Genomic DNA, 18,238 nt, shown 5'->3' with positions numbered 1-18,238 from the left:
TATCAGCGAGCGAGGCGTCGCCATGGGAACAGCCTCGGGGCGGGGCGTCACCCCTTCAACCAACCCCGCTCTCAGGAGGCGGGGGAAGCGTCGCCATGGGAACCGCTGTGGCGATGCCGCGGGGGGCGTGGCGCCGGCCGCCGGAAGGGGCGGGGGGGGCGAGCCTCGTCGCGAGGACTCGGTTTCCCGTGAGGCGGCGCGCGGGGTTCCGGCGGGTGGGTGGTTCCGGCGGGCGCAGGCCGGGATGGAGGCCGTGCCCCGCATGCCCATGATCTGGCTCGACCTCAAGGAAGCCGGGGAGTTCGCCTTCAACGCCGCCGTCAAGAAGGTGGGGCTGGGAAACGGGCGGCTGGGGCCGGCGAGGGGCGCGGGGGGGAGCGGGAGGGGCCTGACAGGGGCGGGGCGGGAGGGGCCTGTGAGGGAGGGGAGTGCTTGGGGGGATGTGTGTGAGGGAAAGGAGTGCTCATGGTGTGGGGAGGGGGCATCTGTGAGGAAGGAGAGTGCTTGGGAGGAAGAGAAGGGGGTCTGGAGGGGAGGGGAGTGTTTGGGTTGGGGGCTACATGAGGGGTGTTTGGGCTCTATGAGAAGGGAGTGCTTGGGGGGAGATAGGTAGGGTCTGTGAGGGAGGGGAGTGCTTGGAGTGTGGGGCGCGAGGGGGATCGGGGGCTCTGTGAGGGGTGTTTGGGCTCCGTGCGGATAAGGAGTGCTTGGGATAGGAAGAGGAGCTCTGTGGTGTGTATTTGGGAGGTGTGGAGTGTTTGGGGTGCACAGGGAAAGGGAGCGTAGAAGGTTAGGGATTTGGGGGGGCGTCCTGGTGGAGTAGGGAGTTAAAGCTGGAGATATCTGGGGGGGGCTGTAGGTCAGGGCTGCTGAGGGCATTCTGAGGCAGGGACCTGGGCAGCTCCTGGGTGCATGGGGAGAGGGTGAGGTGCAGTGTCCCCCTTTGCCTTGGATGATAAGGAGTGAGGCCGTATGCCCGCACCAGCCCCACGGCTTGGCCCCACTCGCTCCCTCAGCAGCCAGGGTCAGCGAGTGCTGGCAGAGGGACAGAGTTTGGGAGGGGGAGTCCCTGGAGCACCCCCACCCTGGGCAGAGCCTTCCCCTGTCACGTCAGGGCAGAGAGGTGAGTTGGCAAGTCCATCCCTGCTGCATGTGACTGTGCTGACTCCCGGCTTCCGATGCTCCAGCCTCCCTCCCCCAAGCCCCATTACCAGCTCCTGCCTACCCCCCTTAGCAGCAGGTCATTACTAATGCCATAGCATTAGGAGATCGGGGTTGGTGATGTCTGATTCCTCACGTCTTCTTTTGCGGCCAATCCTTTGTGTCTCTTTTTGGCATCTCCTTTCACTCTGCTCCCACGGGCTCATGTAAGAGGGGAACGCGAGGATGGGGGAGCTGGATCTCCCACCGGCAGCAGCCCCCAGGCTGTCAGATCATCAGTTAAACCCCCAGTCCCTTTGCAGGAGGAAGATTGAGAGTTTGGTGGGTGCCACAGACTGGCACGGGGGACAAGACCTGTCCTTGCTGGTTGCTTTAGGGACGTGAAGGACTTAATTAATCAGCTGTAAACAAGCTCCACCTCTGCCTGGCGTTTCCTAGTGCCACCCGTAGATGAAAAGCAGGATTTATGGATGTGGAAGAAGGAGCGGGGGTTCTCCTGTGTTTATGTCACCGCCTACTTTCCACCCTCCTGTTTTTTGGGGTGCTGAGTGGGGCTGGCATCCTGTCAGACCCCGACAGTGGTGTTAGCCTGGTGGGAACATTCCTGTGCCGGAAGGAAGGCGTTGTGGGATCGCCGAGCTGAGTCATGCTGTGCCAGCCCGGACAAGGTGCAGCAGCTCTCAGCAGGGAGTTGGCTGGGCTGTGGGCCTCAGAGCTGAGGCAGAGGGATGGATGGTGGCCTCCAGGTCAGAGGTGGGCTCAAGAAATGGGGTCTTACCAAAAGTGGACTGTTTAGGGAGTTTGTATATGGCAGCAGGTGGAAATCTGGTTTGATTGAAACGCACGCTGCTTTACTGGCAAATAGAAACCTCGTGCCCTGGTCAAAATGAAAGGGAAACGTCCCTCCTTCTCCATCGCTGAGCTGTGTTCACCTTGAGCTCAGGTGACAGAGGCTGCAGGCAGCCCTCCAGAAGTCCCCAGCCACCCTTAACCTGGCAGCCACTAGGGTGGATCGAGCCCCTGGTGTCCACCTGGGCCAGAGCAGAGTAGGGCTGTGGGTCCCTGATTCTCCCCTGTGGCTGTCAGGAAGGTTGGATGAATTCCTGACAGGCCATTGAAGGATCCCAACTCCCTGCAGTTAGGAAGCACTATGCTTGCTGGCAGCATCATGATCTGAGGATCCCAAAACCTTTGCTAAAGGCACATTTGGGGAGCCCTGTGCTGGCAGCTCCCTCTGTGGTGCTGGGGAGACATAACTCATCACCAGATGCCTTCCTCAGGGATGCAGCAGCAATTTTATTTCTTAATGAGCATCTCTGGCCAAGCCCTGGCTCCAGCTCCTCTCTGGTATGGGCTGCAGGGCCAGGCTGTTCCATGCTATCCCGTTTCGTTTCCCTTTCTGCCCTCACTGGGATGAGCTGCTGCCTGGCCAGCCACCAGCGTGGCATCACCCTTTGAAGCTCTGCAGGAGATTTTGCTTTCATTCCAGCGCAGAGCAGGTCCTGGCGTCACTTCAGTTCTGTCTGTCCTGTTTGCTGGTAACTCCTCAGGACCTCATGGCAACTTGATTCCAGCTTTTACGCCCCAGCTCCAAAGTCTCTGTTGTGTGCCAGATCAGTGCCTCTGTCTGGGGTGTTGTCTGTGCAGGACCCTATGCCCTGACTTTGCATTAAGCTGAGGTTCAGTAGGAACTGGACAAGATTTGGGGAGTTTTAGGAGAGAAACAAGCTCCCAGAAGGCCTCAAGTCGTCCTCTTCACATTGCCAGGCCTGCCTTGGGGGCTTCTCCCTGGAGAGCTGCTAGTTGTAGCTCCAGTGTGGGACTGGGAAGGTGGCTTCAGGTGTTAGGCCAGGCTGTCACCTCTCTCCTGTCCCTCTAGTTTGTCCTGAAGAACTATGGGGAGAACCCAGAGAATTACAATGAGGAGCTGCGGAAGCTGGAGCTGCTCCGTCAGGTAAGCTGGGCTCCCACCCAAACTGCTCGTGGCCCTGGGGAGACCTGCCAGAGCTGAACCCAGGGAGCTGGCTCATCACCTGCCCTGTGCTCAAGGATCCGTTTTCTGGCTTCCACCACCTCTCTGGACTAGGAGCTGTGCCGGAGTGCTGCCATGTCTGCTTCTCTTCCTCACTAGTAGCCCACAGATGAGGCTTTTGGAAGCTGGGCTGCATCCTGGCTCCCCAGATTAAAGCTTTCTAAGGACCATACTTAAGCTTCTGTTGTGTCCACTTCCCTGAATATGGGGGGGATTTGTATTGAATAGTTCCTTGTTGGGTGGAAGGAATTGCTTTGTCAGTTGGGCTGGTGCCTGAGGTCTTTGCAGGGAATAAATCAGCTTTTTGCTCTCAACTGTGGAGGCCAAATAGTTGTTTTAGTCACTGGAGTAATCACCTTTGGTGGTTCTGAGCAGGTTAGAGGCAGCCTCGGCCCTGGCCAACTGGTACCTGAGACACGGGTGGTAAAACTGGCTGGAGGTGCTCAGAGCCCTGCCCTGTGCCAGCACCAGTGCTGGTTTGTTAGAGGGGCCGTAAACCTGATGTGTAGGGTGGAGCTGGGGGAGCTTGTGGTGCAGACACTGGTGTCATCTCACCAGTGTCTCCAAAGCACAGTGGTGGCCTTCCAGTAGGACTTGATGAGTTTAAGCTCCCTGACTGGCAGCTTAAACACCCATAGCCCAGATCTGGGTAGCTCTGGCCTCTACCTGTGGGCTTAACCCTGAAGCAAGAGGTTGGAAAAACGTTCTGGTGTCTCCTGCTCTTCTCTTCCTTCTCCCAGCTTTGCCATAGCAGCAGGTCCTGTGCCCTGTCCAAGACACCCCCTTTTCAGTCATTTCCAAGTTCCTCATTTATTTCACCTTCAGGAGCATGTGCTGGGCAGAACAGACTTCCTCATGTATGAGTTACTCTGGATCCATAAAGCAGCTCTGTCCAGCCTCACTTTAAGGTGAACAGACTTGTTTTTCTAGATGTGTTTTGCAGGTCTTTTTTATGAGGCCAAGCTCCTTCCTCCCGGGACAGCCAGCGAATGCCCAGTTCTGGCCGTCCCCACCACAAAGGCTCCTACCCCAGCCTGTGCATCTCATCACAAATCCATTAGGTTCCTGTTCCTGCCCAACTGCTCCAGCCCCCATGGTAGCCTTTTCTTCCTCCTTTCTCCCCTCCAGAGTGCCGTCAATGTGCCCAGGGACTTCGAGGGCTGCAGCACGCTGCGCAAGTACTTCGGCCAACTCCACTACCTGCAGAGCCGCATCCCCATGGGTGCCGAGCAGGAGGCAGCGGTCCCCATTGCGTGGTGAGGAGGAGCTGCTTCCCCAGACCCTCTCTCTGGCATGAGGCCGTGGGTGTTGTGCGTGGGAGGATTGGCTCCCAGTGGGAGCTTCCTGAAATTCAGAGGCTGATCCAAAGCAGAGCAACTGCTCCCTCCGTGTGCATCTGGTATGCTCTTCCCCAAAGTCCAGCAGTGGTACCAGCAGGCCCTGGGGACCCCTTGGGAAATGGCATCCCACCCTGGAGATCTGGCAGGACATTGAAACGAAGCCATAAGGAAGCACAGCTGGCTCTGAGACACAAGGCAGAGGCAAGACATTGTCACTGTGCAAGGTGACACTGCTGAGCTCCCCCTGGGTGGCAGAGTTGCTTGGCTGTGTGTAAAAGGCTTTTGAACCCAAAGCAGTAGAGTGTTCCTATCAGCTCCCACCTGGATTTGATGCCCAGGATGATGCCAGGCAGGAGGGCCCCATCTCCCAGCCTCTGAGGAAGAGCAGCTCCTGACAAATCCTTTCCCTGGCCAGTGCCTAGGAACACCAGTAACTCCACCTAAGGCTGGTAACGAGGTTTCTTTTCTTACAGGACTGAGATCTTCTCAGGCAAGACGGTGACTCATGAGGACATCAAATATGAGCAGGCATGCATCCTCTACAACCTGGGTAAGGGCCTGGAGACCAGCGGTCCTCTTGGTCAGCCCCGGGCATGAGGGATGTCTCCACGCTTCATGTCGGCATTCCTTAGAGTGGCCAGGTAGCAGCATGGCTCACCTGGTTCCACCAGCAGCTGGGGATCAGCCTGATTGTGCTTCTTCCCTTCACTGGGTGCTCAGCATCAGCACTGCATGAGAGGTTGATGCTGGCTTTTGTCCAAGGTCTCCTCTCCTTTCCTCCAGCTCTAAGCATGCCCTGCCCATGTACTGCCTTGTGTTTTGGCCAGAGGTTGCAGCAAAGAGGCTGACAGCGAGCTGCAGCATCGCAAATGCCCTTTCTGGAACAGTTATGAACTCTACCAGGCTTTGTACAGCTCATCCAGCACACCATTGCCTCAAAAGCCAGTAAATGAGTGTAAAAGCACCAAATCTAATGCTTGTTCCCTCACCCTTGCTGTCATTCATGGACAGTCATGGTTCAGAGGGGGGGGGTTTGTTAGCTCCAAAGGGAACACTCAGCCCCTGGCTGCTGGAAACACTCCCACCCTTGTACTGCAGCTCAGGAGCTGACTGTGCTCTCCCAGCTCAGTACACACAGAGCAAGGAGCTTTAATTTAAACCCCAGCCCAAAGCTGTTCCCTCAAGTTAGAACAAACCTTTGTTCAACCAGGAGGGTGTTAAATATTTGCTTTTCCATACTGAGGTTTGTTTCCAGCCTGGGACTTTTCTGTGCTGAATAGCTTGGGTGTGCAGCCTTCCACAGTTCTGCCCTGTGAGAAGAGCATCCCTAGTGCTGCTTCTATGTCCCGCTGGTGCAGGGAGCTGGCTGGGTTCTGTCAGGTGTCTCTGGCCAATGTGCCACAGGTCCAGGCTTCTCTGGTACCAGACACCCCATCCCTGGAAGTAGTATAGGGTTGCTGTTGGTGTCTCTTCATCCTTCTGAGCCACCGTCCTCTTTCCACAGGTGCACTGCACTCCATGCTGGGCGCCATGGACAAGAGAGTGTCTGAGGAGGTAACGGTCCCTGGGGTCTGCCCTAAATGACTTTCCTCTCCATGTGGTTACCAGCCACCAGCCAGCAGCATCCCCAGTACTTCTCCTCTGCCACCTGGGTGGTTACAAACTTGTTGGACACCAGCTCTAGATGTCTGTTGTGACCTAGTATTGCTGTAGAGTGTTACAAAGGGACATCCCCTCCTGGCTGTGTCCCTCCATGCATGTTGTTGCTGTCTCTACTCCAGCAAAGCTCTGTGTTCTGGTTAGCTGGGCTGACCTTCCCAGCACCTTGGGCTGGGAGGGCAGAGATGTGATGCAGCTTGGGGCATGCATGACCAGGGGAAAGTGCTGACTGATTTAAAGCCCTGTGAGGCCCAGGTATTTGCTTCAGGTTTATGGCAGCTGGTTTTTGGGGGTCTCAGAGGAGGCATGAGCAGCGTGGGGAACATCTAACACTGCTGGGCTCGAGCCTATAACCCTAACCCTGCCATGAGAAAGCAGGTTGCTCTTTGTTGGGCTTGTTCAGCCTGGAGAAAAGAAGGAAAAAAAGAAAGCTGGAGAGGAGCTTTTGACAAGGGCCTGTAGGGATAGGACAAGGGGGAATGGCTTTAAACTGACAGAGGGGAGATTGAGATGGGATCTGAGGAAGAAGTTCTTCCCTGTGATTGTTCTTCCCTGGCACAGGTTGCCCAGAGAAGCTGTGGCTGCCCCATCCCTGGCAGTGTTCAAGGCCAGGTTGGATGGGGCTTGGAACAACCTTGTCTGGTGGAAGGTGTCCCTGCCTGTGGGCAGGGGGTTGGAACTGGATGAGCTTTAAGATCCCTTCCAATCCAGATCATTCTGTGATTCTTCTGGCTGGCTGAGTCTCCACAAATTCCTCGCATCTGGCAGCATGTGCCTCTGTACATCAGCTGGCTTGGCGTGTGTGCAAGAGGGCTGTGCACACCTGACGTGTTCTCCCATCCTCTCAGGGCATGAAGGTTTCCTGCACCCATTTCCAGTGTGCCGCTGGGGCCTTCACCTACCTGCGGGATCACTTTCCTCACTCCTACAGTGTAGACATGAGCCACCAGATCCTCAACCTCAACATCAACCTCATGCTGGTAGGAACTGGGTTCTGCTTCCACTGGGGCACTGGTCACACTGGGACTGCTCCTTGCACACCTCAAGGGCTGTTGCCCCATGACCAGGAGATAGGTATTCCTAGCATCAGGTGCTCCCTGTGGAGTGTTTGGAGCCGGATGAGATGGGATCAAAGTGTCCCAGGAGGTATTTTATCTGCAGGATTCAGGCTGCTGTAGGCAAGAGGGGGTGCCTCCTGTAGGAGGGAAAGAGATACTGCAAGGCAGCAGGGGAGAGGGAGGGCTCTGGACTGCTCTGCTTGTCCCTGGGCTGGTTGGGCGTCCCTTGGGCTGTAGCTCAAGCAAGAGGTTGTAGCTGCTGGGTCCTGCCAGGGATCAGGCCTGGCACTGGCTTGGATACAGGAGTGCCCAACGTGTAGGGGAGAGTGAGTATTCCCCTCTTGTCTGCAACAGGGCCAGGCTCAGGAGTGTCTTCTGGAGAAGTCCATGCTGGACAACAGGAAGAGTTTCCTCGTGGCCCGGATCAGTGCCCAGGTGAGCTCTGGGGAGATCTCTGTCCGCTTTTTCCTTGGGACTTGCTGTTCCCAATACAGCCCTCCTTCCCACTGCACATGGGGTTGGAAGCTCAGGGAGGGAGTCCCAGACCCTGTACAGCATCAGTGCCAGTCAAACAGCAGTGTGGGGTGCTGCCACTACCTCAGGCTGGGAGCACAGCTGCTAGCTCCTCAAAAGAGACTTTAAGATACTCCAGAGGAAGCTGATCCATCCAGAGGGACCTGGACAGGCTGGAGATAGGGCCAGTGCAAAATGCATGAAATTCTCCAAGGCCAAATGCAAGGTCCTGCACATAAGTAGGGGTAATCCCAAGGACAAGCACAAACTGGGGGAAGCTGGATTGAGAGCAGCTCTGAGGAGAAGGACATAGGGGTGTTGGATGACAAGAAGCTCACCATGCCCCAGCAGTGTGCACTCGCAGCCAGGAAACCAACCATATCCTGGGCTGCACCACCAGCAGGTTTAGATCTCCACCTCTACTCCACCCTGGTGAGATCCCCCCCTTCAGTCCAGCATCCAGCTCTGGGGCCCCAACAGAAGGACATGGAGCTGCTAGAGGAAGTACAGAGGAAGCAACAAAGATGCTCTGAAGACTGGAGCACCTCTGCTGTGGAGACAGGCTGAGAGAGCTGGGCTTGTTCAGCCTGGAGAAGGCTCCAGGGAGAACTTAGAGCAGCTTCCACTGCCTAAAGGGGCCAACAAGAAAGCTGGAGAGGGGCTTTTGCCAAGGGCAGGTAGGGACAGGACAAGGGGGAATGGATTTAAACTGACAGAGGGGAGACTGAGATGAGATGTGAGGAAGAAGTTCTTCCCTGTGAGGGTGGTGAGGCCCTGGCACAGGTTGCCCAGAGAAGCTGTGGCTGCCCCATCCCTGGCAGTGTTCAAGGCCAAGTTGGAAGGGGCTTGAAGCAGCCTGGTCTAGTGGAAGGTGTCCCTGCCCATGGGCAGGGGGTTGGAACTGGATGAGCGTTAAGATCCTTTCCAACCCAAACCAGTCTGCGGTTCTGACCTTCTGTGTGGGATAGGTTTATTGTGGCAATGTCTTTAGTCTCTGTTTCTGACCTGAAACACACCCACAAGTTCTCCACCAACTGTTTTCCTGCACTGACTGAGTGATCTGAGACCTTGGACACAAATGCTGGTGGCAATGAATCCTTTCCCTTGCTGCTCTGAATTCCACCTGGGGTCTGTCTTTCTGAGGCTTTTCCAAACAGCTGTTCCTCTCTCTGTAGGTGGTGGATTACTACAAGGAAGCCTGCCGGGCACTGGAAAACTCGGAGACAGCCTCGCTGCTGGGAAAGATCCAGAAGGACTGGAAGAAACTGGTTCAAATGAAAATCTATTACTTTGCTGCTGTGGCCCATGTAAGTGGGGAGATCACCTGGGGGGCTGCTGGGCTGTGGAGGGACCTGCCCTTTGCTCCCACCCTGTGGGGTTTTCTTGCTTGTTTCAAAGATGTCCCTCGAGTTCTGGAGGTCTGATGCCACTGGTTGTGTTTTCTTGCAGCTGCACATGGGAAGCAGGCTGAGGAGCAGCAGAAGTTTGGGGAAAGGGTAAGCAAGGTCGTGTCAGCCCATTCCATCCAGTGTGGGTTCTGGAGTGTGTCACCAGCAGTGTCCTGCCTCCTGCAAGCACTTGTGGGTGCTCTTTCAAGAGCCCCATTAAGCTATGGGAAGCTGCAGCTCTCAGGGACTGGTAATGGTCCACTGCAAAGCAAGGGCACCTACCTCTGTGCCAGCCCTGATTCTTGGTCTCTGTGCAGGTCATCTACTTCCAGAGCGCTCTGGATAAACTGAATGAAGCCATCAAGCTGGCAAAGGTGTGTTCCTGCTCCATGCAAGAGCAGTAATTGGGTTTTAAAGGGAGTGAGCTGGGCCCTGGCTCAGGGCAGTGGGGTGCCAGACTGGAAAGATGAGAATCTCTGTCAGTTTAAAAGCTTTCCTTCTCATTCAGTGTGTTGGCAAACCTGTGCTGGCTTCCCAGTGTTTCACTTTGCTTCCCTCTGGGACATCCAGCCAAGCCCAAGGCTCTAGTCACTGCCTACAAGGGCTTTAGCAGGGTTTGGTTTGGTTTGAACCATTTAGGAGCATGTGGGTAGCTCCAGAAGGGCTGTGGATCAGCTCTGCTGCCTCACTGGCTTCCTCACAGAGCAGAGCCCCTTGTGTCACTGCTGCAGTGCCAGGGAAACCATGGCAGGGTCTGCATGTGAAACTGGGGCACAGAGGGTTTGGGGCTGCCCCCAGGCATCTCAGTTCTTCTATGGGGCACAAGGAGAGATGGCTGGTGAGGCTGCTGCTGGGTCCTGGGCACACAGAGCTGTGGTCGGCTGCAGGGAAAGCACTCAACACTCCCTGCCCATGCCAAGTTGCTTTTATTCCTGCAGGGCCAGCCAGAAACTGTCCAGGAAGCCCTGAGATTCACCATGGATGTGATTGGTGGCAAGTGAGTCCATGCATGGGGCACCCCCAGATGTAACCTATGGGTCAGAAATGCATTCTGGCCAGAGCAGCCCGGAGAGCGTGTCCCCTGATGTGCAGAGCCAAGCACCCTGTGCTGCCAGAGACTTGGGATGTGAAGCTGCTCTTTGCTCTCCCTGAAGTTACCTCAAAAGAGCCATGGCCTGACCCCACAGGGAGTGAGCTCAGGGAGCTGGGAATGTCATCTGCTCCTCACCAATGCAGTGTCACTGCTTGTTTCCAGGTACAATTCAGCCAAAAAGGACAATGACTTCATCTACCATGAAGCTGTGCCTGCGCTAGACACTCTGCAGTCTGTGAAAGGTGAGGATGGGCAGTGTCTGCTCCTGTCTGAATCCACAAGGCTCTGGGACCCATGGGACTTTGTGCCATGCTCTCCAGAGATGTGCTGGGAATGAAGGTGTGGAGTGGGGGGATGTGACTTGGGAGTAACTGGCTCTGTGAAGGTTTCTGATGGCTGTGTTGTGTGTTCACCCCCCAGGTGCTCCCTTGGTGAAAGCCCTCCCTGTCAACCCCACGGATCCAGCTGTCACCGGCCCTGATATATTTGCCAAGCTGGTGCCCATGGCTGCCCACGAGGCCTCTTCCCTGTACAGGTGGGTCCCAGGCTGTATAGGTGGGTCACCAGCACGGCTCTGCCAGAGCAGGACAACCAGCCAGTGGAGCTGGGCATGTACATCTCCAGCACCAAGACCACCAAGGAGCCCATGGTCCAGCTCCATACCTCTGCTGTCTGGAGGGAGCTGGAGGTGACCAAACCAGCCACAGTGGGTTCCCTGGGGAAGCACTGGCATCCCAGGGGTTGTCCTCATGCCTGGCTCAGGAGCTGCCCCAGAGGGCCATATGCAGCAGGCTGAGGGGTGGTTGAGGCTCTGGCCAAGTCCCAAGGGGCTCTTGCAGTTTATGGTGGAGGTTTTCCTGGTCCCATCTCATCACTAAAGGATGTTATTTTCTCTTGTCTCAGTGAGGAGAAGGCCAAGCTCCTGCGAGATGTGATGGCCAAAATCGAAGCCAAGAACGAAGTGCTGGAGTAAGTGTGAGCTGTACCCAAAGAGGGGCTACCTGCTGGGCAGGGTATCCCAGTGATCCCATTGTTGGGTTTCTCACCCCATTGCCAAAGGGAGTGCACCCATCCCTGATCTGTAACCCTCACACTGAGCACAGTCAAATCCCAGTTTGCCCAGCTCTGGGCAAGCCCTGTCCTCCCAGTTCCAGTCCCAGTGATCACTTCCCGGATTCACCCTGCAGCTTTTCTGAGGCATTTGAGGGTGATGCAGCAGTGCTGTGCTCTTAGCTGGCTGTGGTTTGGGATGGGAGGATCTTCATTGAGGTGCTAGGAGGCTCTGCCACCACTCAGGGGCTTGTTCTCTTGCCTGTAGCCAGTTCATGGACTCCATGCAATTGGACCCTGAGACTGTGGACAACCTGGACATGTACAGCCACATCCCCCCCATCCTGATGGAGAAATGCGCTGCTCTCAGTGTGCGCCCTGACACTGTCAAGAACCTCGTCCAGTCCATGCAGGGTAAGGACACAAGGACCCACAGGGGGACCAGGGACATCCGGGCTGGCCGGGGGCAGGCACCCCTCTCCATGCCTGGGCTTGGTCTGGGGAACCCTCAACCTGATGGCTGATTCTTTGCTGGTATAAATTCCTGAACCCCCAGATGTTTTTCCTGTTGAGCCCTGCTGTGGCCAAGGGGGTCAGTGCTCTCTGGAGCCAGTGCAGGCAGGCCCTGAGCTCAGCACCCACACATCTAAGGCAGGGTGTCTTTGCCTTCTGTGGTTGCCCAGAGCCATATTTATTCCTCAGGCTGCTACAACAATGCCTGGCTTTAGGCTCGGAGCAGGCAGGCTCATAGCTGGTGGTGCTTCAGCCCTTTACCCAGCCTCCTGTCTCTCCTCTTCAGTGCTCTCTGGGGTCTTCACCGATGTGGAGGCTTCCCTGAAGGAGATCCGAGACCTCCTCGAGGAGGACGAGGCACAGGAGCGAAAGCTGCAGGAGCTGCTTGGGAAGGTGCCACCACCCCAGGGGTCATCCCCACCACCACCATCCCCGGGGCTGGCTGAGGTCAGCAAGGAGTGCTCCAAGTACCTGGAGGTGCACGAGAAGGCCAGCTTCACCAACACTGAGCTCCACAAAGCCATGAACCTCCACATCGGCAACCTTCGCCTGCTCAGCGGGCCGCTGGAGCAGGTCCGGGCCGCGCTGCCCTCCCCTACCTTGACTGAAGGTGAGCGGAGCCTCTCACCCACACTCAGGGCTGGGGGAAGGCAGGTCCCACTTGTGCCTCTCTCTGGGCTCCCTCCTGTCCCCCTCTGCTTTTGAGCTGTGCTGGGGACTTCTCTCCCTCAAAAACACATGAAATGGGGTCCTGGTGTGGGGACAGACACAGTTCCTGTCCTGGCAGATGCCTGGCTTTACCGTTGGGTGTGCTGGACCAAGGGCAGGTTTGTTCTGTACCCCTGCAGAGTGTTTCAGGGGTGCTCCAGCACAATCACTGAGCCCTCACTGTCCTCTAGATGACAAGCAGGTGCTGCAGAACCTGAAGCGAATCCTGGCCAAGGTGCAGGAGATGAGGGACCAGCGGATGTCCCTGGAGCAGCAGCTGCGTGAAATGATCCAGAAGGATGATATCACCACCTCGCTGGTCACCACCGACCGCTCCGAGATGAAGGTTAGTACCAGCCACTGTGTTTGGGGAAGTCCCACCTTCCTAGAGTCACAGATTGGTTTGGGTTGGAAGGGACCTTAAAGCCCATCCAGTTCCAACCCCCTGCCACAGGCAGGGACACCTTCCACCAGACCAGGTTGCTTCAAGCCCCATCCAGCCTGGCCTTGAACACTGCCAGGGATGGGGCAGCCACAGCTTCTCTGGGCACCCTGTGCCAGGGCCTCACCACCCTCACAGGGAAGAACTTCTTCCTCAGATCCCATCTCAATCTCCCCTCTGTCAGTTTAAATCCTTTCCCCCTTGTCCTGTCCCTACCTGCCCTTGTCAAAAGCCCCTCTCCAGCTTTCTTGTCAGTCCCTTTAGGCACTAAAAGCTGCTCTAAGGTGTCCCTGGAGCCTTCTCCAGGCTGTGCTGCACATCCCAGTCAGGGCTGCAGCAGCAGCTCTGCTCTGTCCCACCCCATCCGTGAAGCCTCTCAGAGCCCCCGTCTCTCTTGGCAGAAACTCTTTGAGGAGCAGCTGAAGAAGTACGACCAGATCAAGGTCTACCTGGAGCAGAACCTGGCTGCCCAAGAGAATGTCCTGAAGGCCCTGACGGACGCCAATGTCAAATACGCGGCCGTGCGCAAGGCCCTGGCTGAGGTGGAGCACAAGTGAGTGGTGTGCAAGGGTACGGGTGGGGGGTCTCAGTGCCGTGGTGGGGTCTTGGTGCATGGGAACAGCCTTTACCCACCCTGAGGGAGAGCTGTGGAGTCATTGCCGTCTCCTCTGCTCTGCCCTCATCCTGCCCCACAACTGGGGGCCTCTGGTGGCTGTTCATCCTGCACCCAGTGTCCATCCCAGTGGCATGCTGGGGTGTCCCAGGAGCAGGGACCCCCAGCATTTGCCTGGTGCTGCACTTCTGCTCATGCTCTGCCCTGCCTCCCTAGGTGGAACACCACCGTTCAGACCCTGGTGGCCTCCTATGAAGCCTATGAAGATCTGATGAAGAAATCACAGGAGGGGAAGGATTTCTACACTGACCTGGAGGGGAAAGCTGCCAAGCTGCTGGAGAAGGCCCGTGCTGCCTGCCAAGCTGCTGAGGCCAACCGGCAGCAGATCTTAGAGAAGTAGGTGGTGCCGCAGCCATTGTCTTGACACACATAGGGCTGAAACTGGCTGTAAAGCTGGTGTCGGGGTGTGACACCTCGGGAGGTGGGGAGCACCTTTGGGTGCTGCTGGGTGAGCTGATGCTCGAGGGGTCACTCTGCTGCGGTGGGTGTGCTGGGAGCCTGTAGTGCTGCACTGAGCCCCACTGCCTCTTGGCAGGGAGATGAAGAAACAGCCGCCCCCCCGGCCCACGGCCCCCAAACCCACCCTGCAGATGAAGCCTCCGGAGCTGGATGCAGGTGGACTGGATGCCATGGACCTGCCTCCACTGGGCTCTCTGGTGCTGTCGGACCTGCCCGAGGAGCTGCGCAGCCTGCCCCCCGATGTGCTAGCTGGGCACCTGGCCCAGCTGCCGCCTCCTGCTCTGGCCGCCCTCAACCCGGCCCTGACCACCAGGCTGCGGCCCCATGGCCCCGAACCTTTCCTGCCAGGGGCCAGGCTTGCCAGTGCCCCACTGCAGCCCCTTGCCCGCTTCTCTGGGTCCCCAGCCCTCCCAGGACACTATCGCTTGGCAGCAGCCCCTGCTTCGGCACCAGGCCCCTTTCCCCCCGGCACAGGGGCCCCAGTGCAGCTCATGCAGCCCACTGCCCCTCAGGCAGCTGGGCTCCCCCCTGGCCCCAGCTCAGCCCCATCTGCAGCCCCCCAGCTCTTCCCAGCAGCCCCACTGATGCGAGCCCCAGTGCAGCCTGGCTACGTGGGGCCCCACATGCTTCCGCCACGCTCATCCCCACAACATGGATCCCTGCCCGGGTCTGCTCCTGCTCCCACAGCATCCTATAGCCTAGGCCAACCTGGGGGGCCCGTGCCTGGGCCACCCACAGTGGGGCCAGCCCCTATGGGTGCTCAGCCACCAGTGGGTGGCCCTGAGCTGACCCCAGGTCCCCGGCCAGCCACCACCACTGTGGACAGCATCCAGGCACCCATCTCCAGCTGCCCCCCTGTCCCACGGCTTCCCAGCCAGGGCCCGGCTGTACCCCCAGGCCCCTTTCTGGCTCCGGGGGCCCCCCCTTCCCCCTACCCCTATGCCCAGGGAGGGCCGCAGCCCTTCAGGCAGCCGGCACAGCACCCATTTTCCCCTGTGCAGCACCCTCACACCTTTGCCCCCACTGCACAGCTCCAGCCCAGTGTGGAGATGCCAGCTCGGGCCCAGGGCCCGCAGCAGTTTCCCCCAGCCCCCTTTCTGCCCCCTGGGAGAGCCACGGTACCACTGTCCTTCCAGCCGCACCCCCGGCCCACGCTGCCCCCCCAGGCCCCGTTTGCCCAGCAGCCCTTTACCAGCCCCGGGGGGCCCCCACTGGCCCCCCAGCTTTATCCACTCCCAGGGCAGGACACACTGCAGGCTGGAGCCCAGCACTTCCCCAGGGCTCCCAGCCAGAGCTGCCCCCCCAGGCAGCCCCTGCCCACTGCAATGGGGGGGCTGCAGCCGGTGCCCCCTGGCTCCCCAGGGCTGCCCTTCTGCCCCAGCCCTGCCCCCCCCAGCAGCCAGATGCCCCCTGGGACCATGGCCCTGGGCCCCCCTGCACCCACCCCCCCTGGCCAGGCTGCCCCCCACCATGTCACTCCCTCTCCCAGCCCCGGCCTCAGCCAGGGCCCAGGTGCTGTGGTGGTCCAGGGCACCCTGGTCCCCTCCCCAGCCCCTTCTCCACAGCCAGCCTTGGCCATGCAGCCCCCAGCACTGGTGCCACAGAGACCCCCACCTGCACTAACACCAGGGGGACCCGTGCTCCCCCAGGGCCCTGGCGAGGCCCCATTCCAGCGGCAGAGCTCCTCCACTGATGACCTCCTGTCCTCCAGCCCCGAGAGCCAGCATGGTGGCTCCAAGGCAGCCGTGGGGCAGCCTCTGCTGCAGCCCACCAAGGCAGATGCCAAGGAGGGGCAGAAGCCCAAAGCAGTGCAGCTGATTGAGAACGATCCCTATGAGAAACCAGAGCGAGTGCTGCGGCTGCTGGCGGAGCTGGACCGCTTCCGTGGGCTGGTGGAGCGCCTGGAGCAGCCAGGGCCCGGCGGCAGCACCGAGCTGGACACTGTGTGGAAGGAGCTGCAGGATGCGCAGGAACGCGATGCCCGGCAGCTCTCCATCGCCATTGCCCGCTGCTACTCCATGAAGAACCGGCACCAGGACATCATGCCCTACGACAGGAACCGTGTTGTCCTGCGCTCGGGCAAGGACGACTACATCAACGCCAGCCGGGTGGAGGACCTCTCACCGTACTGCCCCACGGTAATCGCCACCCAGGCCCCACTGCTGGGCACTGCCGCAGACTTCTGGCTGATGATCTACGAGCAGAAGGTCTCCGTTGTCGTCATGCTGGTGTCAGAGCAGGAGCTGGACAAGGTACACGTTTCCCTTAGAGGCAGTCAGGGCCACTGTTGACCTCCTGTCACCATGTGGCAGCTCCTGGGCCCCGCAAGTGACAGGAAGGGACAAGAGGGTCCCCTGGGGAAGTGGCTGCACCAGTTGGGGCACGATGGTGCTGCCACTGCCCACTCCTGAGGCCACCCCATTCCCTCCCGGCAGCAGAAGGTGCTGCGGTACTTCCCCACCGAGCGGGGCCAGCCCATGGTGCAGGGACCCATCACCCTCGTCCTCACCAGCCTCAAGGTCGCCCCTACCCATGTGGAGAGGATGATGACGCTGCAGTATCGTGACCAGAGCCTCAAGCGCACCGTGGTCCACCTCCAGTTCACCTCCTGGCCTGAGCTGTATGGCACTGGAGGGGAAGGGTCCTGCTGTGGGTGGGGGAGTCCCATGGGACCCTTGATTTGCTCCTCAGGATGGCACCGAGCCCTCCTGGGCAGGTGGGGGGTGAGAGCAGTAAGTGTGTGTGTGTCTGTGTCCCAGGGGCCTGCCTGACAGCAAGGGGAGCCTCCTGCGCTTCATCCAGGAGGTGCATGGCCACTACCTGCACCAGCGCCCGCTCCACACCCCTGTCATTGTGCACTGCAGGTGAGCAGGGCTTGGGGTGCTCCTGTGGGGGCTGTGGGGGTGTCCCCTTCGTGGGTCTGTCACAGCCGGGGGTGTCTGTGTCTGCAGCTCTGGGGTGGGCCGTACGGGGGCCTTCTGCCTGCTCTACACGGCCATGCAGGAGGTGGAGGCGGGAAATGGCATCCCTGACCTGGCCCTGATCATCAAGAGGATGCGGCAGCAGCGCAAGCACATGCTCCAGGAGAAGGTAGTGGGGCCGTGGGGTGGGGGCTGTGGGGTGGGGGCCGTGGGCCCCTGCCTCACCCTGCCCTCCTCATCCTCCCCTGCAGCTGCACCTCAAGTTCTGCTATGAGGCCGTCCTGCTGCACGCTGAGCAGGTGCTGCTCCGTCACGGTGTGGGTGCTCCTGCTGTCCCCAAGGCCACCAACAACACCTCCCCCAAGGTGGGTGCAGTGGGAATGGGGTGCTGGGGGGGGCCTGGAGTGAGCTCTGCTGCTCCCACACTCACAGAGCCTCCCCCTGCCCCAGCTCTACTTCCCCCAGGACTCCCAGGACCTGGTGCTGGGGGGAGATGTGCCCATCAGTTCCATCCAGGCCACCATTGCCAAGCTCAGCGTACGGCCAGGGGGGGCCAGCACTGAGGCTGGGGGGGGCTGGGGGCCAGAGACAACCCCCCCAGCTGATGCTGCGGACGCAGAGGCACTGACAGTGCTTCCTGATGGGGCGATGGACGGTGTTGGTGCCCCTGAGCCCTCCCCGCCACAGCCACCCCCCCATGAGCCACTCAGCGCCCCCGAGAGCAGCAACCACACAGCAGAGCCCCCCGGGGGGGTGGCAGTGCCTGTGGTGCCCCCCCCTGCCGCTGCTCCCCCCTCCTCATCCTCGCTGGAGCTGCTGGCCTCCCTCACGCCCGAGGCCTTCACCCTGGACGCCTCCCTCAAGGGCAAGCAGCGGATGAACAAGCAGAACTTCCTGCAGGCACAGCCGGGTGAGGGCCTGCGGGCACCCCGGCCAAGTGATGACCCCCTCAGTATGCTCGACCCTCTCTGGACCCTCAACAAGGCCTGAGGGGGTGGCAGGGTCCCAGACCCCAATACCTCCCTTATTGAGACCCCACTTTGGGACAGGCTCCAAGGGGGGTGTGTGTGGGGTCCTGCCCTGTGCCCCCCCAGCCCCTTAGCTCTGTACAGATGTAACTGGCGCTCGCCCCGTTATTTGACTTCAATTCAGACTGACTTTTTCAGCTCTTTGCTACTAAAATAAAGCGAGTTTGATTGGCAGGTGCTGCCGGCGCGGGGAGGAGGGT

General features: G+C 59.0%; 1 protein-coding gene across 1 annotated transcript; it reads left to right on the top strand.

Moving 5' to 3' along the window:
• Window positions 1-221: 221 nt before the first annotated feature.
• PTPN23 (protein tyrosine phosphatase non-receptor type 23) lies at window positions 222-18,212 on the top strand. The gene is made up of 25 exons (XM_034067693.1): window positions 222-328; window positions 3,041-3,115; window positions 4,322-4,449; window positions 5,007-5,083; window positions 6,038-6,087; window positions 7,041-7,172; window positions 7,605-7,685; window positions 8,939-9,074; window positions 9,213-9,259; window positions 9,469-9,525; window positions 10,090-10,148; window positions 10,407-10,486; window positions 10,665-10,779; window positions 11,148-11,213; window positions 11,563-11,708; window positions 12,094-12,417; window positions 12,707-12,861; window positions 13,359-13,510; window positions 13,787-13,966; window positions 14,166-16,341; window positions 16,525-16,709; window positions 16,849-16,953; window positions 17,041-17,179; window positions 17,262-17,375; window positions 17,461-18,212. The coding sequence occupies exons 1-25, from the start codon at window positions 245-247 to the stop codon at window positions 17,998-18,000; spliced, it is 5,403 nt and encodes a 1,800-aa protein (XP_033923584.1). The 5' UTR covers window positions 222-244; the 3' UTR covers window positions 18,001-18,212.
• The last annotated feature ends 26 nt before the right edge of the window (window positions 18,213-18,238 follow it).

This window comes from Melopsittacus undulatus, chromosome 1 (assembly GCF_012275295.1).
Source record: "Melopsittacus undulatus isolate bMelUnd1 chromosome 1, bMelUnd1.mat.Z, whole genome shotgun sequence".
Lineage (NCBI taxonomy): Eukaryota > Metazoa > Chordata > Aves > Psittaciformes > Psittaculidae > Melopsittacus > Melopsittacus undulatus.
This window is presented reverse-complemented; position numbering and strand designations above follow the sequence as displayed.

Coding starts and splice junctions, on each gene's coding strand:
- PTPN23 (XM_034067693.1), top strand. CDS start 245: ATGGAGGCCGTGCCCCGCATGCCCATGATCTGGCTCGACCTCAAGGAA. Junction 5,084..6,037: donor ATGCATCCTCTACAACCTGG/GTAAGGGCCTGG, acceptor CTCTTTCCACAG/GTGCACTGCACTCCATGCTG. Junction 9,526..10,089: donor AAGCCATCAAGCTGGCAAAG/GTGTGTTCCTGC, acceptor TTATTCCTGCAG/GGCCAGCCAGAAACTGTCCA.